The 22439-nt window shown below is 42.9% G+C and overlaps 1 protein-coding gene across 1 annotated transcript in view; it reads right to left on the reverse strand.

The window, feature by feature from the left end:
• Positions 1 to 22439, reverse strand: part of RSPO2 (R-spondin 2) — a 158897-nt gene that overhangs the window by 72804 nt on the left and 63654 nt on the right. Inside the window, exon 4 of the mRNA XM_032800326.2 lies at positions 1024 to 1167. Within this exon, the coding sequence (XP_032656217.1) occupies positions 1024 to 1167 (144 nt within the window). The remainder of the gene's footprint in view (positions 1 to 1023; positions 1168 to 22439) is intronic.

Raw genomic sequence — 22439 nt, forward strand, 5'->3', positions numbered from 1 at the left:
GCTTTACAGAATCTGCAATTAGTACTCACTGTACTCTTGCAGATGGGAGTGATTCAGACATTGGGAGGTGGTAAGGTGAATTCAGTTTTCCTATATCTGTCCTTTAGTCCTAGCCCAGGTGACCTGTGTGTGTGGATGTGGAAGCACATGTACATTTCCTCTTGGCTGTCGGGCCTCGCAAGGAGTAACCTCCTGCCAGGTTTCATGTGCTCCTATTTTTCCCTTTGACATCTTGGGGATACAGGGGAGAGGCAGAGAGAACACACTGGGATTAGCAGCACTACTAGGGCCACCCAGCAAGGACCAGAAGCTGGAAAGACAAATCCTCTCTCTGCTCCCATCCTGCCCTCTATTCATGTGACATGGGAAAGAAAGAGGGCTTCAGAAAAAGCTGAATTAATTCAGAGTTAAAATTCCCTGCTCAGTATGAACTCAGCCAGCCCTATGGCTGGGCAACAGATATTGCATGGGTAGACTTAGGAGTGCACCAACCCCATAATTAATTATAATTAATTATATTATATCATATTAATTATACTTAATTTAAAGGACTGATTTATAAGTTTTCAGGAGAATGAGGTTTTTAAAAAGCCAAGGTATAAGACCCTGATGATGGTGATGTAACAAAATTGTCCAAACTCTGGTGTAGGGGTAGGGCAAAGCACCCCAATATTGTGCTGTATAAAAATCTAGAGAAAGTCACAATGTTAGCAAGAGTGATGTTTTTCTGAGAACAGTGACTAATTTAATGAGATGAAAAAAGACAGCTGGATTACATTAGTAGTTTCATCTAGTATATATACACCAATGTTAGGAAGAAAAACTATTGTGCGATGTAATTATTTGAACTTGTCCACTTTAATATCTAGAGAATTCAAAATGTCAACACAAGACTATTATAAATTTAAATCCCAATTTATAAGACATTTTAGAATCAGAAGTGCAGAATAAATCGAGCAGGCATGTCATACAGATACAGATATTAAAATAACTGCTATGATAGAGTTCTGCAAAGACACTTACCCACACATTCCATCATTTCCTCTAAGGATGCAAATCCATCCGGGCATTCTCCAAAACAACGGCCTCTGTGTAAGTAAAAGCCAGCTTTGCATTTGGTGCAAAAGTCTCTGCTAAAGCAAGAGTCGCAGTTTTCTATTCTGCATCCTGAGACATATTTTAAAAGTTTTCAGTTAGAATAAGGCCAAACATGAATGCAATTAAATAGCAAAAATAGAAGAGTTAAAAAAAGAGATGCTGTCAAACTGAAATCCACTCAGTATTTAAAAAAAAAAATACCTTTGGCTACCACATTTGCCCCAGAACCCTATTTTCTGTGATTCTAGAACTACATTTTCCTATTTTTATAAAATAGATATTTTTCTCTTCCCTCTTGCTGTATTAAAAATACGCCCAAACAACAGAAACTGACTCAACAGTGGAAATTGTTAAGTTGCTTATGCACAAAGTGCTGCCAAATGCAAAAAGAAGTTGAAATATCTATTTTTTTCTTTTGCCTTAGATGTTAAACAGTAGGTACAATAAAAATTTTTAAAAGTGCAACTTTTGAGTTGATTATCCTCTTGTGTGGGATAACATTGGGTTTCATAGAACTATATTTTGTTGTGGTTCCCCTCCGTATACACACATATACATGTATTTAAACACATCTGTAGGAGAAAAGGGGGAGAGGGAGATATTTAGAGAAAGAAGAACAGATAATATGCTAACATATATCATTATTGCCTATCATTGCATATAGGGTCTAAATAATTTCTGTTACTTGATCATGAACAGAATATTTGCAGCCACCTGAGAATGCTTTCTTGTGCTATGTTTGATTTCTAAACTCACATATGAATCTATATGCTATGGTATAGATACATAGTTCTTCCAGATTTTATTTGCAAATAGCATTTAGCACCCAGTATCTTGACTTTCTGCTTCTCTTTTTGTTAGAAATATACGTGCCATATATCTCTTCTACAGCATGTGTAAGTAGCTTCCATGCGGCATCTCAGGATTTTGATTTCTGTCCTCAGCTGCTGACTAGATTTTTCTCCCCATTTCTAAAATATAGAGTCACAGTGCTATCTGTGCTGAGGATGCTGAAACTATTCTATACTGGTTGTTTTTACTGACTACCCAGCTATAGTTTCATATCAAGCTGATGCCTTTGTGTTACTTAGGTCTACATTGCTGCTGCTCTTGTGTGTTCCAGAAGCAATGTTCAAGGACCAATCTGTTAAGGTCTCAAGAAATTGTTTCTCAACCTTCTGTTTATAAGACATCATATGACCCAGTTTATATACGAGTCACTCATTCTGTTTTAAATAGGAAAAAGGTAACTAAATCTAATTTTGCTGAGGAGATATAAGCTAAGACAAAGTATAGACTCTCCCTCATCCCAAGGACTCTGATCCAGTCCTATGCACTGAGCAGGATACTGGCAGGGATGAGGCTTCTACTTCCTAAAGCAACACATCTGGGGGCCAATCTTCCACTTCTTGTGCTTCCTAAACTTTCACTGGACCTTTAGAATATTAGCTTTCTGATACAGATAGTAGAGCTATTACTAAAAAGATGATTATGGGTGTTCATTACTTGAAAAAAGAAAGGTAAACATTCAGAAATCAGTCACCACGAAAACCTTTAAGATAGACAAGTCAGACACTGAGTTAGTATATAAAACAGGAATATAACTTCCTCGTTTGTAAATGAGCCATCACGCATGAAAAGGGGGATAGGTGATTCAGAGAGAGAGAAATTTAGGTCTGAAAACTAGGGATACTTAAAAGGCTATGTTATGGAATAATTAAATATAATAGTATTGCTGTTTCTGCAAGGTTTTGGTTAGCAAAGTCTCAATACACACACACACACACATGCCAGGGCAAAATGTTCAAAATATAACAGAAAAATCCACTGATAAAATAAGAGTCACACACATTATAAATGATGAAATATTATTTGAAATATTTTATTCCTTTTTAAAATATATAAACTGCATCAATATATCCATCCTTAGCATCTGAAGTTACACCAGAAAGTATTTGGAATTCATTTTATGCAACATTGTATTAGTTTTTGCAGTTACTTATGTTATGCATTTCTTTTTCACTCTTTCCAAAGGAGCAAGTTGATCCAGTGTGGTACTTCTGAAATAGCTATTTGTAAATTCCTCTAAGAACTTTGCAAGTTTATAAATTCTTTAAATACAAGGACTTTAGTATTTATTCTTAAACCTTAGAGGGCCAAAAGTTACAGTAGGGCCACTTAAATTGATGGGCCATTTTATCTTCTGCAGCAGTTAGGGAAACACAAGGTATTTTACAGCAACTCTCTATTGTGACATTGAACTATAATGTAGGCAGTTTTCACAGGAAAAGTAATTTGATCTTTGGGACCCCTTTGTGATTATGTGTAACCCATGTGCCTAATAGGGAAATATCTCTTTAAGAGACCCATTTGGGGGAGGTAAGAGTGAGTTGTGTCTGGGCCATTGTTGCTAGACAGATTTAGCACTCCACATCCAGAAGCTTCTGGAATTAGGTGTGGTAGTTTTGGTTCCCTGTTGCTGGGGTCAGACTCTGAAGCATTTTGCCTCAGGTTAGTGATATTGTTAACCCTCTAACAGGGAAGCATGGACAATGCTAATTATAGCAAGGGGAAACTGGAAGGGGAAAATAACTTGTATTTTAATTGTATGCTTTGAATGTTGTTTTGATTTTAGCCAAACTGTTGTAGTTAAATTGTCTCAAATAGTCTGATTCACCAACTTTTCTTTAAATGCAGTAATGGGGAAAGTTTTTTATTTTCTTGAAACAGGGTTTTCTTTAAATCTATACACTTAACTGAGTGATTGGTTAATGAGTTAGCTGACTGGCTAGCAGTGATTTCACCAGAGGAATAGTCTGCATGGATTCCAGCTGAAGGTTCCTACAAGCAAGTGGAGGGAAGATGTTGTTTTAGACTCAGCACACTGTATAGATTTGGTGATCAAAGACACTAACTGAGACTGAGGTGAGCATGTATAACTATGAAAGTAATGTATCAGAGGGGTAGCCATGTTAGTCTGGATCTGTAAAAGCAGCAAAGAGTCCTGTGGCACCTTGTAGACTAACAGAAGTTTTGGAGCATAAGCTTTTGTGGGTGAATACCCACTTCGTCGGATGCATGCATCCAAAACTTCTGTTAGTCTATAAAGTGCCACAGGACTCTTTGCTGTGAAAGTAATGTCTGTGGATTATAAAATAGCCATGTCATGCTGTAAACATTAGATTTGTATTTGTTTATCATAAGATTTTATAATGTTATTTAATTAAATTATTTCTTTAGTTCCTTTTGGGACTTGAATGTGGGGAGGCTGACCCTGTACAATCCTTGCTGAAAATCCTTGGAGACTGATCGCTGGGTCTCCAGCTACTTTCTATGGGAGTTGGATTTTTTTTTATGCCACTGGAGACAGGAAATGAAGTGAACTCCAGCCCCTCCAAAGGTTAAATATGCAGAGCTCAAAATTAGCTTACTGAGGTCTTCAACATACTATATGTAATAATATAGCTGCCACATGGAAGCAACAGCTCTTCAGGCTCTACCTCTCTTTTACAGATCTATCTATCTTAGGCTATGTCTACGCTATAAGCTAGGGGTGTGATTCCCCTGCTTGTGTACACAAACTCATGCTAGCTCTCATAAAGCTAGTGTGTGTATAAATAGCAGTGTAGCTACGGTAGCACTGGTGGTGGTAGCGGCGGTACGCCTGAGCCATGCCAAGTAAAACTTGCTTGAAACCCATGGGTATATACTTGGCACAGCTCAGACATGCATCCACTGCCACTTCCCACACTACCCTGGCTGCACTGCTATGTATCCTCAAACTAGCTAAATGAGAGCTAGTGTAAGTATGCGTACATGGGCAGAGGAATCACATCCATAACTCAGTGTAGACATAGCCTCATGGCTCCCATTACCGTAGTATCTGAGATGCTCAAAATCTTTTCATGTATTTATCCTCACAACTTCCTTGTGAAGTAAGGAAGTGCATCTCCCCATTGTACAGCTGGAACCCTGAGAGACTAAGTGATTTTCCCAAGGTCACACAGGGAGTCTGTGGCAGAACAGGAAATTGAACATAGGTCTTCCAGATCCCAGGCTAACCCCCAACCCCTGACCATTCAGTCTTTCTATATGCGTAGTCTGCTGTTAGTACTAGTCCTAGGGGAGCCTCAAAATGACATTCAGATCCTTTGTTTAGATAAAGCCCAAAGGTTTGGGTGCTTACCCAAAATTTAGTTGCCAAAAAGGGGCTACTTAGCTGCCTGCTGTATCATTTCCTCTGCTTTTATGCCTGAATGGATCTCCTAGGGGCCCAGCAGCTGTGCATGGGGAGAAAGCTAGGAAGTGATGGCCAGTGAGAACATGTATCAGCTTCCACCCATCAACCCTGATCCTGAGTTAGCTACTCCCTGCAGGAAATAGATTTCCACAGTCCTTACTCAGGGAAAACTCCTGTTAAAGTCAACTTAAATTGCTTCATGTCTGCAGAAGAAACTGAGATCCTTGGTTGGAAGATAACAGAAATATTTATTATTATAACTAATAATGGCAGGAATTTTATCTGGGTTAAGGACCAGGCCCTTAATACTTAATCTACAATGCATGTGGATTGCAAATTAAGAGCATGACCATGCAAAGTCTCTCCCAGGTTAGCAAGCACTTTCAAGATGAGGCCATAAGGTGACTTGCTTTGGTGATAGTCCTGCAACAGTTAATTGCAATGCACGTTTGTTATATTCAACGTGCATTGCAAATATTTCATTAATTACAATGCTTGAATCAAATGTCCAGTATGTTTAAATATTCATAAAAACATTTGCTTCTTGCCCACCCACACAAGACAGTTTGAAAGGACATCAAGGTTTTTCCATATAATTTAATCCAATGATGAGGTGCAAAACAGAACATGAAAAGAAATTAGCATCATGTGACCCTCCCTCAAATCCAAGTGACGCAAATGTACGCTTAAAATAATGCATTAATTATTTACTTCTAAAACGGGGAGGGAATAACATGTTTTGAAGTTGATTTCATTTCTAGATGATCTGGTGGTTCCTTCTGGCCTTAAAATTATGACTCATTTATGTACTGTAGTTTTAAATGAAAAATCACTTGCTAAAAGCACCCTTTGATAAAAGTGTTATATTCTTGCTAGATGAATTTTCACTTCACCTGACTTTATGGAAACTCCCTTAAAACCTTGCCTGGTTTGGTTTAACAGAACATATGCAAAGAGCATGTTTAAAAAATAAATTAATAATTCTATTCCATTTCGGCTTCTGGATCATAATTGAAAACTCCTATCTTATTTCCATCCTTTCTTTTGCCTTTTTTGGCAGTTCAGAGTTGTTGGGTTTTTTGTTTGGTTGGTTGAGTTTTTGTTTTATTGTATTACCGCAAAGTCCCAATGTTATAATTATATTATGGAGGCACCGGTAGCAGCTCCATAGTTAAGGGTGAATTGAGATTTCCACTTAGAGCAGTTCACATTCTTTTTTTTTCTGATGAAGATGACTGATTCTGATTACCAGACTCTTACCATGTAACTCGGCCAGATTCAATTTGGGCGAGGAGGGGGGGAGAAAGATAATGAAAAAAACATTTCTGCACTATTTTAAGAGTTCTAAGACCCAGATACTCAGCTGTGTCACACTGCCACTCAGCACAGTACACTCCCATGAGCCTTAGGATTGCTGGGGGGAAATCCTCACCATAATTTATAGTAGCCCCAAAAGGGCCATCAGCAGCCAAGGACCACCGGAGAGTAGTGCACAGCGACCACTCCTCATCCTTGATGCAGCCACAGCACATCCTCTACACAAGTCAGCTACTAGAGGTCTTGAACCCAGGCCCACCAAGCATGAGCTTTATCCACTGCACTGGCTCATAATAAGGGAATTCCTGTTAATACCCAACCACCAGAAGCTACACTCACTGACTCAGTAGGCTCAAATGACTAACAGCAGACTGCTGATGGGGCACCAGTGGGTATAAAGCTTCCTGTTCCTGTCCCATCCCTTGTCTGAGTAACTAGTTGGTAGGCCTGTTGCTGCTCAGACCTCTGAGACCAATTCCTATCTTCCTCATCTGGTTCCTGCTCCTTGTTCTTGCTGTCTCGTCTTGCTCCTACTACCACACTTCATCCCAGTTCTTGTCACCATGCCTTGTCCTGCTTCCTAGCCCTGACTGTACTTGCTGTTTCTGTCTTAGACCCTTAGCATGGCTTCTGACTGACTCTGGCTTTGACCCTTGGTGGGACTCTACTCCTGGATCCAACCACTTTGTCAGACAGCCCACATTATGGGCCCTGACAGCTTGCTCAGACCAACCTTGGTCTTCTCTGGGACTCATTATTGAACTCCCAGACCAACTGTGGACACCAGTGGGGCTCCCATCCTGCCATCATCCCAGGACCCTGTGAGCCCTCAGATGCAGATCACTGCCCTCCAGGCAGAGAACTAGAAAAAGATGGTTACTCACCTTTGTAACTGTTGTTCTTCGAGATGTGTTGCTCATATCCATTCCAGTTAGGTGTGTGCGCACTGCGTGCACGTTTGTTGGAAAACTTTTTACCCTAGCAACACTCGGCGGGTCGGCTGGGCGCCCCCTGGAGTGGCGCCGCTATGGCACCGGATATATACCCCAGCCAACCCGGCCACCCTTAAGTTCCTTCTTGCCGGCTACTCCGACAGTGGGGAAGGAGGGCGGGTGTGGAATGGATATGAGCAACACATCTCGAAAAACAACAGTTACAAAGGTGAGTAACCATCTTTTCTTCTTCGAGTGATTGCTCATATCCATTCCAGTTAGGTGATTGTTCCAAGCTTACCCAGCGGAGGGGTCGGAGTGATGTGGCAGCGTGCGAACCGCTGCGCCAAGGCTGTCATCTCTAGGACTGTTGACCAAGCATATGCGAAGTAAGTGTTGGACTGCTGACAGTCGCTGCGCGGCCATATTCTCCTGCTAGGCCATGGCCAGGAAAGTGGCTCGATGAAGACGCTGAGCTCTGGTTGATGCGCTAGTGAAGGTGTGTCATAAAGGATTATCTAGGGGTTAATGTTTCTTTCACCTGTAAGGGTTCCAAAGAGAACAAACACCTAGCCGGACCCATCAGGGAACCAGATTTTCAAAGCTCAGGGGAGGGTTTTGGAGTCTTGTGTCTTGTCTGTCGCTGCTATGAGAGGTGATCCTTTTTCTATCTTCAGTTTCTATCTTCTGTTTCCAGTTGTAAGTACCAGTAGCAAAAGTCTTAGTCTTTTACTGGTTTTTGCTGTAATTTGCATCTGTTGTATTCTGGCTGGTGGAGTCTTTATGTTGTTTTGGCTATAAGTACTTTTAACCTCTGTTAAAGCGCTGTTTATCCCATTTTCTACTTGTTTATTCCTTTTCTTAAGTTGCCGCCCTGTATCTTAACATCTGTGGTTAAGAACTGTTTTCTTTCTTTACTTTCTTTTTTTTATTAAAGTTTGCTTTTTTAAGACTGTTGATTTCTTTTCTAGTTGTTGACCCACCAGGCAATTGGTACCGCTTGAGATAAAGGATAGACTGGGGAATGGGAAGCTTGCTCTCTGTTGTCTTAACTTCTCCTAGGTGTCCAGGGTGGTGTAGAAGCTACAGGGGAGAGAGATAGGCGAATCTTTTCTGTTTCCTTGTCTTTGGGGGTTTGTTCTCTTTGTGGACATAGAGCGAGAGCAGGTCTCTGGGTTTGTGATGTAACGAGGTTGACTCAGTCACTCTCAGGTAGCCAGAGAGGAAATTCTGGCAGGTGGAGAGATGTGGGGGGTATGGTTTAATTTCCCTTATGGTAAGACTCAGAGTGCCTGAATCTTTGGGGTTCCCCAGAGAAGGTTTCTGGGGACCCGATGGTGGCCAGACCCACTGGACTTTGGCTTGTGGCAGCGGATCAAATTTAAGCTGGTAAAAGTTAGAGGGGTCAATGCAGCACCCCAGTTTTGACGCTAAGTCCAGATTTGGGAATGCTTATGATACGGTGGCTCCGCAAGAGGACATGAGGCCAGGGTTCATACACTGTGCGTCATGCCACGCCGTTACCAGAGGGGTCTCTGGGAGGAGACCGGTAGACCTTTCATCTGTTCAGCGACTGCCACGAACAGCTGGGGGGATTTCCGGAAGGGCTTTGTTTGCTCAATATAAAAAGCCAGCACCCTACGGACATCTAAGGAGTGTAACTGCTGCTCCCGTCAAGAAGAGTGAGGCTTCGGAAAGAAGACTGGGAGGAAGATGTCCTGGGTGGTATGGAAGGCCTACACTACCTTAGGGAGGAACGCCAGATGACGTCGCAACTGTACCTTGTCCTTATGAAAGACAGTATACGGCGGGTCCACCGTAAGCGCCCGAAGTTCGGAGACCCTTCTGGCCGATGTAATGGCCACTAGGAAGACTGTGTTCCATGACAGGTACAGGAGCGAGCAAGTCGCCAATGGCTCAAATGGGGGATGCATAAGTCTGCTTAGGACTAAGTTGAGGTCCCAGGCTACGAGTAGCTACGGAAGGTGGAGGTCAGCTAAGCCGCACTCCACTGTTCCAACGACCTACACGGGCGGTAAGAAGGAACTGAAGGGTGGCCGGGTTGGCTGGGGTATATATCCGGTGCCATAGTGGCGCCACTCCAGGGGGTGCCCAGCCGACCCGCCGAGTGTTGCTAGGGCAAAAAGTTTTCCGACAAACATGCACGCGGCGCGCGCACACCTAATTGGAATGGATATGAGCAATCACTCGAAGAAGAACTGAGGAATCCAGTATGACATTTGCAGATGGGAAATCATTCCTTTCAGGAGCAAGCCACAGCACTCAGACCAGCTGTGGGTAACCACTCAACTCCTCGTATGACACCAGCTCAGGAGATAGGCCCCAGAGTTCCTTTGCCAGACAGATATGATGGCACCCTCAGTAATTTTCATGGGTTACTCCTAGGGGAATTCTACACTACTGTGCATGCTCAGAATTAATGTCCCCCGCAGATTTCTTTGCTTCTCTGCAGAAAAATGACTTTCTGATGAGAAGCAAAGGGAAGCCACAAGAGTGATCATAGGACCCTCCCCAGCAGTATGTTTTGGGTGTCCAGGGCAGCCGGCAGAGAGGTAAATCACTGTAGGGCAGAGGGCAGGACTGGGAAACACATGGCTGGTGCCTCATACCCTACAACAGGCTCAGCTGTTGTAGGGTATGAGGCTGAGGAGGATGGGACTTCCTCTTCCCCTGCATGACATCTGGGGTTGTGTCAAACCCACCCCTAAATTTCTCCCATGGCTGTAGGAAGCTCTGCAAACTGCTCCCCATCCTACGCTTCCTGCACCCATCACTCTTCAGCTGAAGGGGGAGGGATCACTGTTCAGGGAGCTGCTCCCTCATCCACCCAACTCCCATGCATCCAGATCCCCTCATATGCAGACCCTCCCACCAAGCCTCACTCCCATCCCTGCATCCAGACCCCTCTCAACAAGCCTCACTCCCCCTGCACTTGGACCACCCCAACAAGCCACCCGCACCCAGATCCCCACCTTACCAAGCCCCAATCAGCTTCACCTGGATCCCCACCCCACTGAGCCCCACTCCCCCAGCATCTGCTCCCCCACTAAGTTCCCCACACCCAGACCCCTCCACTGAGCCCCAACCACCTTCACCCAGATTGGCCCACACAGAACCCTCTCCACTCATACCTAGATCCTCCCATACTAAGCCCCTCCACACTTGGATCCTGCCTTGCTGAGCCTGCCTGTCCTCACCAACTGCACCTGGCATGGAGGGGCAGGGTCCTGGGGTGTTTCTGGGGCAGGCCCAGTTCTTGTGTTGTGTCAGGGTTAGGTGCAGCCTCACCGCTGAATCCATGTCTGGGAGGTGGGGGGGGAGCTGTATAGTGATCTCCCACCCCTGTGCAGCCAGTAGCCTGTGCTCCTCAATGCCATGCCTCCACATTTATTTGACAAATAAAATTTGCAGAATTTTAAAATACTGTGTGCAGAATTTTTAATATTTTTTTTGGTGCAGAATGCCCTCAGGAGTAATGGGTTCATTACCCCGTGCAGACTCTTGTTTATGCTCCAGCCTCAGGAGTACATCACAGACCAAGTTAAAGTGTGGTTAGTTCTGAGCCTGCTTACTGGGAAGGTCCTGGCATGGGCCTCTTGCTTTTCTAGAACAGAATCACTTGGTATTGACCAACTGGGACTCATTCTTACAAACGTTTGCCAGTATTTTCAATCACCCTCGTAAAGCCCACATGGCAGAGACTGCCTTCTGATAGCTTCAGCAAAGCCTGGGGTCAGCCTCTTCCTATGTCATCCCATTCAGACATTTGACCATAAATATCACCTGTAACGATGTGGCACTCCTCCATCAGTTTTGGCTCAGGCTTTGCAAAGAATTAAAAGACAAGCTAACACAGATGGTCCCACTGACAAACACACCCCACCAGTTTATAGGCCTTCATGGACCCATGTATCCAGATAGAAACCAGACTGCACGACCAACAACTGGAACGAAGGAGGAGACCATCCACTTCCAGCATTTAGCCAAAGCTCAGTCCTCAGGGCCAAGCGAGTCTTCCCTGGGTAGAGTCCATACCAGCTGACATATAATGGCCCTGCCTATCCCCAAGTGAATGAGACTAGGAAGACAGGAGAACCTCTGCTTCTATTGTGGAGGAGCAGGGCATGCAGTATGTAAGTGTCCTTTCAATTCCCCTACTAACCTGATGACAGGGAAGAGGCTAACACCACACCCAGTCAAGTTTGGGTACCATGATGGAGAAACTCCAAAATTATGCTAACTCAAGAATTTCTCATCCATTTCTATATCTCCATCTCCACTGCAGTTGCAGATTGTGCAGTCAGAGCAGGACTTTCCAAAACAATGGGCCTTGATTGATTTAGGAACAGGGGACAATTTTATGGATTTTTTTGTGGGCTGAGTCATCAGTCTCTCAGTATAACCCAAGGGTAACCAGACCTGGTAGAAAGAGTACATGGGTCTTTACTGGCATCAGGCCTGGTTACACAAAGATCGCACCACTGGAAGTGATGACTGGAGATCACCTCAAAGTCCTACAGTTTAACATTATTTCCTCCTAACTTTTCACCTTGGACTTTTTAGGGTCACTGCAGCTTATTCTTCACAATCCCTATATTCTGTGGTCTCAATGAGTTACTGCCTTTCCATCAAGCTTCCATAGGGACAATTCCCTTCTCGTTCCAGAACTTGAAACCCTAGAAATAAAGGCAGGGGGTTCCATTCCTGTAACCCAGATGTTCCCCGAACATGGCAACCCTGTTGGACCTAGAAACTCCATCCCTTCACAATAAATCAAATCTTACTGTAAAATACCAACACTATCATGATATCTTTAAAAAATGAAACACAGACTCAATACTCCTGCATTGTGTTAACAATTGCCCTATCGACCTTTAGCCCAGAACCAAAGTCTGAAGCAGAGTTAGCAATGTTAAGAGAACACCTCCAGGAAAACCTAGCAAAAGGTTTCAGCTGCTGCTGTACCTCTTCTGTATTTTTGTTGAAGAAGAAAAAGACTACATAGTGCTTAATTTGCATCAGGGCTGAGCCCCAGCACCTCTAGGGTTGACAGTTCATAGCCCCAGCACCTCTGGGCTTGCTGCATCAGTTATGAATGTAAAATAAATTGCTTGAGTCCTGGCACTCCTTTCATTACAAATTAAGCACGAGTACTGGGTACTGCACCAAATAACTAAATATAATCAATACCCCTTACCATTAATCTCACTGCTCCTGGATAGGTATTAACGGGACCTTAGAAGAGCACATAATCTAGTCTGAATCAGGGAGGGAGATGAGTGGAAGACAGCCTTTAGAACAAAGTATGGACACTTTGAGACTTTGGTAATGCCCTTTGGACTCACCAGTGCTGCTGCCACTTTCCAGCATCTGATCAACAACATTTTTCAAGATATCCTAGACCAGTTTGTAGTGGCATATCTAGATGATATCTTAGTCTATTCCAGTAATCAAGCAAAGGGCCTGAGCAGGGACCAGGATCTAATTGCAAAGCTTTTGCCAAATTTAGCATTTTTGGTCCAAGAGTTCCTCTGATCCTACAGGCTAAAAGATCACACAAACTTAAAGAACTCAGTTTTAAGATCTCTGACACAGGAGCCTTTCTAAATAAAGCTGGGGAGCAAGGTATTTACATTTTTCATAATTTTTGCCACAGAAGTCAATGGAAAATGATCTTAACTGTGGGCTTCCAGACACAGAAAGACAACTGCCTGAGGGGTACTAGAGCTGGGAAGAGCAGGAGCACAAAGGTGACAAGTCCATGGGGGGTATGAGGAGCAGAAACAGAGGGAATGTGGCCGGGGAGAGGAGTGACAGGATAGCCTAGTTGGAGGAGAATTGAGAAGGTGTGTCTACACAGCAAAGAAAAACCCATGGCTGGCCCAGGCCGGCTGACTCCAGCTTGCAGGACTCAGGCTGCGAGGCTGTTTTCAGTGTAGTGTAGACTTCCAGGCTTGAGCTGGATCCTGGGCCCTGGGACCCTGTGGGATGGGAACCCAAGCCCAGAAGTCTACACAGCAATGTAATAGCCCCACAGCCGGAGCCCTGTGAGCCACAGCTAGAGGGAATGGCGGGCATGGAGGTGAGGTGGGACTATGTGGGGTATGGGGAGCTGTGTACAGGAGGAGGAAGAGGTAGAGAACCACTTGATCCTTTGAGGTGCTTCTCAGGAACTTGTCTGATGTTTGAGAAGAGGTCCCCTATAACTGTAGGAGGAGTGCTCCACTGCAGTACACCTTCCCTAGCTTGTGCACTCCCTTCTGGCACCTCAAAGGATCAAGTGGTTCCCTACCTCTTCCTGGAGTACCTCATTGCTTAGGCAAAACAAAGTTAGAAAACTTCTCCCTTCGTAAAAGCTGATATTTTAATTTACAGAGCAGAATTTTTTTTAAAAAAAATCACACCTAAAAGGGAAAAAAATCACCATTTCTAACTTCTCCAATGTGAGGTCAAATCACATTATGCAATCTCTTCATTCATCATGACAGAACTGCCAGGACCTGGAATTCCAGCATTATGTCTACATTGCAATTAAAAATGGTTATCCCATGCCAGCTGATTCAGGCTCATGGAGCTCTGCCGGGGGGCCATTTAATTGCAGTGTAGGCCTCCAGGCCCAGTCTGCAGCCCAAGCCCTGGGTCCTTCCCACCTCAGAGGGTTCTAGGAGTTAAAGGACCAGATTCTCTGTTGGTATAAATAGGCATAATTTCATTGACCTCAATGGTGTTTCACCCATTTATAAGAGCAGAGACTCTGACTCATCTCATTAGGTCAGAATTCTCTCCTTTTTCAGAAGGGAAGAACCAGCAGAGGGGAAGATAAAATCACAATCAGGGAAGAGCTTATATACAGAAACTGAAGACCGTCTAACTTTGTAGTACTGTCACAAGGTAAAATTTCAAAAACAGTTACGTGATTTAGGAACCTAAGTCCTGGCTTTCAATGAGATTTATGCTCCTAAGTGCCCAAGTCACTTCTAAAAATGGGACTATGGTGTTTTTGAAAATTTTATCCACAGTGCTTTGCATATCAAAATTCATCATTTTTTTCAAAGGGGATAGTGTTTCCTGACAAGTTTCATTCTGTTCCATATATGATTGCTTTAGGACAAATTGATCTGCTGCTGTGAGAAATATCCTTAGATCCTGGTTATAAAATAGTACAGTTCAGCCTTCATAATCCCATTAACACTGACCTAAATTTTCAGTGTCAGTTTATTTGAAGGCCAGAAAGTAAATCCAAGGAGGATAAAATTAATATTCATAGACAATTACATAAATGGGGCATTAAAAAATTGTGATGAGCAAAGGCTGTACTAGCAAATCATGCTCAAATTACAGTGGCATTCAAGAGTACTAAACAAACAGAGGAACCAAAGTGCTATTAATAAATTTTTCCAATCTGTTTTGTCTTCCTGTCTCTAATACTAAAATGCTAGGTCTGCTTTAAAAGACAACAAGCATTAAGGGACTGATAATGTTTGTCATTTTTTAAGACTGAATCAAGAGAGGAGACATTCAAAGTACAAATTCAGATCTTAAGTTAATTGCAGATCCCAGTGCGTGGAGTCTGTGTTTTGGTGATCATTTTCTCTAACTTAATTCCAAGCGCTGATTATTTTTCCAATTGAGCAGGCCACGTGGAAATGAAGGGCTAAATGCCAAGCAGCTGCATTTCAACCAGGAGATTGCTTCCTGTTCCTGGGAAGCAAATGATGAGTTTTGGAATTGAAGGGCTGGGAGGTACAGCTCAGAGGACTGTGGGATACTATTTGCAGACTCTCCAGACCCAAGTGTGGTGGCCTGTACTTAAGCTGTAGCTAAAGTTTCCAGGTGTCTGGTTTTCAACTGGAACACCTGGTCGAAAATGGACCCTGGCGGCTCCAGTCAGTGCTACTGACCAGGCTGCTAAAAGTCTGCTCGGTGGTGCAGCAGAGCTAAAGCAGGTTTCCTGCCTGCCCTGGTTCTGCGCAGCTCCTGGAAGTGGCTGGGGTGTCCAGTTACTAGGCACAGAGGTGTCCACAGGGGCACCGCACGCTGTATCTGCCCCAAGTGGTGGCACCGCAGCTCCCACGGGCCAGGAGCCACAGCCAATGGGAGCTATGGGGGTGGCCAGCAGGACATACCAGCTACTTCTGGGAGCTGCCTGAGTTAAGTGCCACCCAGAGCCTGTACTCCTCACCTCCTCCCGCACCACAACCCCCTGCTCCAGCCCTGAACTCCCTCCCACACACAAACTCCCTGCCAGAGCGGGCACCCAACAGCCCCCAGCCCCAGCCCCAGCTCAGATCCCCCTCCTTCACCCCAAAACCCTCATCCCTGGCCCAACCCCAGATCACACACCCCCAGCAGGAGGCCTTATTCCCCCTCATATCCCACCCCTCTGCCCCAACTCTGAGCCCCCTCCCATACCACAAAACCCTCTCCCATCAGCATAGAGCATCTTCAACAGACATGCTACAGCAGCGCAGATGCATTGGTGCAGTTGTGCCTATGTTGCGCTTCTAATATAGACTAGCCCAGACCGACAAGAAATTGGGGAATGAAGGAGAAGCTGATGAGGGGGATGGAGGAAGATTAAGTAGTGTAGCTTTGGGAAGGGAGAGAGGACAAGAAAGGGAAGAGGGTTGTGAGCTTTGGCTGGTTTTGGAGGGAGACGGAAATGAACAAAAAATAAACTGCAAAGAGCAAGGAGCTAAATGAGAACTGGAAAGTTTAGTGAGCAGAAAGGAGGTCAGAGGCTGAAGCTCCCCAGCTTAACTTAAACCTCAGGCTAAAAATTTTAAAAGCTGGGGGTCTATTTAAACTATTAAGTAAAAATGGCTTAGGCACCTGCAGCTTTTTCTTCAAGATACAAATCTAAAGACCCTATGGGCTGTACAGCAGTCTCTTGTTGAAGAATCTGCAAACCCAGTGGATACATCAGTTTCTGGGGATTAAAATGGACCTACTGCTTCACTGGGAGCAGCTTTAGAAGAGTGAGAATTTTGCCATTGTGAGAATTCTCTAACACTTAGTAATATAGCTCTATTATGTTAAAACATGGATTCATTATTAATAGGCATCTTTTAAATACTTGCCAAGCCACAATAAGTATCTTTTCAGACATAAATTAGTATTTTACAAATATACAATGGTCTTCTTAAATCTAAATTGGCTACAGATTCAGGAATCTTAATTTAAATCATTGCCAGGATTTTTAGCTTCGAGACAGATCTATGGCAGCCCTACTGAAATGATAAAGAGTTAGGCCAATAAGTTACAAAATAAGGACATGTCCAAATGCTTATCATCCTTTTGTTGGGGGAAAAAAAAAGGCGCCTGCAAAGTAGATTTTATCTAAACCTCAGATTCCTGGCAGTTAAATTTTATTTTCAAAATCCCAAATACTTTTTAGACCACATACTAGACTCGCCTCTTTTCAGTTTTTAAATTAAAGCCATTTTTTTGAATTAAAGGCAACAATAACAAAAGTACCTAAAACTACTTTTTACAAACTTAAAAAACACTGATTTAATTTCAAGTTGACTGCTTCCTCCACTGGTCACTGTATCTCCTGATGTCTTGCTAGGAGTTGTAGTTGCTATATAGATTTCAGGAGAATTTAGTATAGCATCCCATGGGCTATTCTATATGAGCATTAGCCAAGAAACTTAGCTGTTCTATTTGAAGTAAAGTTTTGATATTTTGTAACACAAGCTCGTACTGGGAGGCATTTCTTAATATAGTAAATTAACTAGATATGTTTATTAAACACTTGTTTATTTTGTGATTGCTCGTTAATGTCTACTCTGTGCTAAACATTATTTTTATGTAAGGCAGATGGGACTGATTGTGACAGATATGGAAATTTCCTGCAATATCTTTGGGAGATCTTACTATATCAAATGTATGTATCATTGTGGGCTAGGGATTGTACATAATTCAGTGGGGAGGTCTGATGGAGTGTTCACAACACACCACCCCTGAATGGGGTGAAGTGTCTGAGAAAGGGTAAGTGGGCTGCATCATGGGGAAGAGGCAGACTTGACTGACAAGCACCAATTGAAGATGGAGCCCATCTGAGTAGGAGTAGGCAGGGCTTGTATAAAGCCTGAAGGTGAGAGCAGAAGGGGGCTGCAGGTTTGAAATTTGCAGTCACTCCCTGGGCCTAATGAGGAGAGGAGGAAACCCATGGGGCAGGGAAGAAGAAGCCCTGTGATTCTCATCCTGATGGAGGGTTTACCCGGGGCGGGGGGGGGAGAAGAGGTGGAGAAGAAAGCCCACAGAAGGCAAAATAGGAAGAAGCCCAGGTAAATGGGAGAGGGGATTGAGACAGTGGAGATCTTGGCTGCAGAAACTGGGTCTGGCTTCCCCTACCAGTCACTGAGAAAATGGCACAGTCTTGACAACGAAGACTGCCTGGAATGGCACCCAGACAGCTGGTCAGGGGAGACTTTGTTATCCCACAAAAGGAAAACTGTATAGTGACTTTGCTGGAGGGCCAGGCCATGAAGAGGAAGTACTGCTACGCCTAGAGAGCAAGGGGAGCTGCTGCGTGAGCAAAGGAAGGGCGTGTCAGACAGGGCAGAGCTAATCTCCAGATGCAGCCACATAGGGTAAATAGACCCTGTGACAGGGAGAGTGACCACAGGTCCTCCAGGAACTAAGAATCGGTGTGGGGGGCAGGGAGTGAGAGAGGCTGATGATTAGACAAATTCACTCACATTATAACTGCTCCAGAGAAGTACTATCACCTGGAGAGGTGTGCACATACCAGTTCAAACAGGATTCTCCAGAGACCAACAGACAAAGAAAGGATTTTTGGATAAACAGCCTGACTTCAAACTAATTCAGGGCCTTCTTCCTGATCTAGCAAACGGACAGGACCTTCTGTTCAAGGGGGGAAGCCAGTGCTTCCTGGTAGGGGCTGAAAGACCTTTGGCCTACTGAGGCCCATAAGACTGATGGATGACCTCTGGTAAGCTTTTATCATGTACAGAGGAACTATTATATATATAAAATGTTTTCTTGGTAATGCTTTCACCTTAAGATTAAATGTACTAGCTTATAAAGAGCTGTATGGTAACTGCTAACTGCTGGCATTTACAGCTGTTCATAGCCTTCAAAGAGAAAGTGAAGTGCAGATGGTGACCTGTTCCGACCGTCTGGCTTGCTGGGGATATTACAATGTAGGCGAGGATCTGTTCACCAGGGGAGAAACCCATCAGGAGGGAGAGAGATGCAGGTTTCTGACCAAGAGAGGTGACTGCTAAGGAAGTGGGAACCTACAGTGTGTCTTTGGTGAATCACGGAGAGGAAATACAGATGCAGTAGCCCTACACTCTGACGATGACAACTTTGGGGATGCTGCTATTTGGCACCTTGGTGAGAAGGAACCTGACTTATGAGATGGAAAGAGGAGTTATGTAATAGTCTGAGTACCTAGTCAAAGGTGAAGAGAATGGTGAGTCACCACACTCTTGTAAATTCCAAAAAGGGAATGGCAAAGGTCAGTTTAGGCACAGGTTAAATTAAAAGATTCAAGAAGGGCTTGTCTTAGTCAGCCTAATGTAGAACCAATACACTTAGGTGATGGGTTTCATTTTATTCCCCAGTACAAATAGTAGACTTTCCTGGGAGCTTATTTCCTTCTGAGATTCTTCTATTCAGAGATTAGGGAGAAAAAACATCATTCCTCTCTTGGGTATTTCCTTTTCTACAGCAAAGATTACACAGAACCATTCAGCTTTATGTCCTCAATATATTGTTCATTCATACCTCAAATATTCAAGAAAGAATTCATGTCACTTTCAAGTAAGATTCGTTGTCTTCCCCCCACCAGAAACTGTGTCCATTCCTGTACACAAACCATCCCTGAATTACACGACTCACTGTGACCAGAAAAACTTTTTAAAATAGCCTTCCAAGTTCAAAATGCATAAATCAATTGCATCTAGCAAAGAAAATTAGTTTGAAATTCACAATGTCCATAATTTTGGAGCTGTTACATTTGGCTGTGGCATTTACAGTGTTATGTTTGGCAATACTGATGCTTTTAAAACCATGTCAACGTTTTCTATAAAAATATGCTCTATTGCTCCTCTAGCACAAATGGGCAAATGTTCCAATAATAAAATATTAAATTGCTTTTGTGCCTATAAAGACATTAATAGGACAGAAATCATTTTAACTAATATAAATCAACCCCTGAAACTCCCATTAGGGATTTTAACCTAGCCCGCATTTTTGATATTTTAAACTGAGAAAATACTATCTGAGCAATAAAATCAAGAGGTGATAGACTCAGAAAGTACATCCTACATGAAGTAAGAAGAATTTTATACTTTTTCTCATCTATCTTACCTTACTCTGAATACCTCTAAAGAATACAATTGTTAGCTATGTCTCTATGTATGTCACAGGATCACCAAACAAAGACAAAGCTGGGACATAAATATAAATCAGTTGGTGATTTTCTTTAACAAAATCTTTGCACAGAAATCACTTGAGAGGAACCAGAATTGGTCTTCAAATACAGCTGCATCATTAATCTCAAGGGAAAGATTCTTCAAAGGTACAAAAGGGCAGTTGGGTGCCCTGGGCTGCTGGAACTAGGGGTGCTAGGGGTGCGGCAGCACCCGCTGGCTTGAAGTGGTTTCCATCATATACAGGATTTATAGTTTTGTTTCATGGCTTGCAGCACTCCCACTATGCAAATTGTTCCAGCACCACTGCGGGTGTCCAACTCTCAATGAATATCAATGGAAGTCAGGCACTTAATTTACATTTGTGCTTTTGAAGAATCTGCCCCTTAATTCAGGATTAAGAACATTGCCATAGCTAAAAATTATCTTGTGCACATCATGTAGTGGAAGGAAGTTAAACTAATTTCTCATGCCAAACTCTACCCACAAACAATTTTTTTCGTTGAAGAAAGTATTGAATGACAGACATATTAACCCTTACCTAACTCAAGAAAGTCCTTGCTATTACTTTACTGCTGGGAAACAAACTTACATGCCTAACAGTTATGTTAGGACATATTTCCCATAACCACAATGGAAATAGTTTTTGAACAAAATGGACACATTTTTACAGCCCAGTTTAAATAAAAAAAGATTTAAAGCGGACAAGTTGCTGAGTTCACAATTAAACTATGCAAATAAAGGCCAAGATCCCAACACACTTTATAAAAGGGATATATAAGATATACAGTGGGCTCATTTAATCCTCCATGTAGCCACATGGTAAATATTAGGCAGCACTCAGCAACATTACATAACAGATGGGAGCAAGAAGTGAAAAATAATGTATCCAACTGAAACTGCACAGGAAATTTAGAAGAACAGGCAGAATGTCATTTCATGAGTTGGAATCTGACCAAAGCAGTTAATGCTTCTATTCTTGTGAAAAGTGCCACAGAATGACGTCATGTGGACCTTAGGTTTTTGTCCCACCTGAAAGATAGCACCACGTTCTACAAGCATGGTGGACCTCGACACCATACCGCTGCATTAGTTCAGCTCTAAGGGACGAGTGCCACGTACTTGGTGACAACCCCATTTCAAGAAGCACAAAAGGTTTTTCTTAGTGGTTTGGTGACCTAATTCTGGTTAGACTGAAATCTGACAGAATCAAAAACACGAGGCAGTAGTGGGATCAATGTACACATTGACAGACTTGATGGCCAGACTGCATAACAGCCTGGCATAAGCATATAGAGAATCTACATGAATACTCAAAACTAGCAGATAGCGGTGCAATTACTTGTGCCCATGTATTTAAAATACACTAGTGTTTCCAAGCCCAAACACACAAATCTGAATCGTGTTGTATATCAGTGGGCTGCAAAATCTCAAACAAAACAATAACTAAATGTTAAAGCCTTTTTTTAAAAAAAATGGTACCTCTGTTTTATTAAAGTAGCAACACTCACATGTTATGACAAGTCTGGACTGAGGGTTCAGTCACCTGAATTTTATGTGGGAACAAATAGCAGGGAGGAGAAAAAGGACACCCCTATCTTTAAAAAGGAGTGGGGGAGAGGACCCAGGGAAATATAGACCAGTTATCCTAACTGATATAGGAAAAGATAGTGGAACAAATTATTAAGCAAAAAATTTGTAAGCACCTAGACGATAATAGGGTTTAAGTAATAGCTAACATGGATTTGTCAAGAACAAATCATAGCAAACCAACCTAATTTTCTTCCTTGACAGGGTTACTGGCCTAGTGGATGGGGGGAGGCTGTAGATGTGATATCTTGATATTAGTACAGCTTTTGACATAGTCCCACATGACAGTCTCATAAGCAAACTTGGGAAATGTGAATGAGATGAAACCACTATAAGCTGAATATACAAAGACTATACTTAAAGTAGTTATCAATGGTTTGCTATCAGTCTGGGGAAACACATCTAGTAGGATACTGCTCAGGTCAGTCCTGGACCCAGTACAATATTTTCATTCATGGACTTAGATAATAGAGTAGAGAGTATGCTTATAAAATTTGCTGATGAAACCAAGCTGGGAGGGGTTGCTAGCAATTTGGGGAACAGGATTACAATTCAAATGACCTTGGCAAATAAGAGAATTGGACTGAAATCAACAAGATGGAAAAAGTCAGTAAAGACAAGTGCAAAGTACTACACTTAGGAAGAAAAAATTAAATGCACAAATACACAATGAGGAATAACTGGGTAGGCAGTAGTAATGCTGAAAAGGATCTGGGTTTTATAGTGGATTACAAATTGAATATGAGTCAACAACACGACACAGTTGCAAAAAGACTATCATCATTCTGGGATGTATTAATAGCAGTGTTGTACGTAAGACATGGGAGGTAATTG

The sequence above is a fragment of the Chelonoidis abingdonii genome, chromosome 2 (assembly GCF_003597395.2).
Source record: "Chelonoidis abingdonii isolate Lonesome George chromosome 2, CheloAbing_2.0, whole genome shotgun sequence".
Lineage (NCBI taxonomy): Eukaryota > Metazoa > Chordata > Testudines > Testudinidae > Chelonoidis > Chelonoidis abingdonii.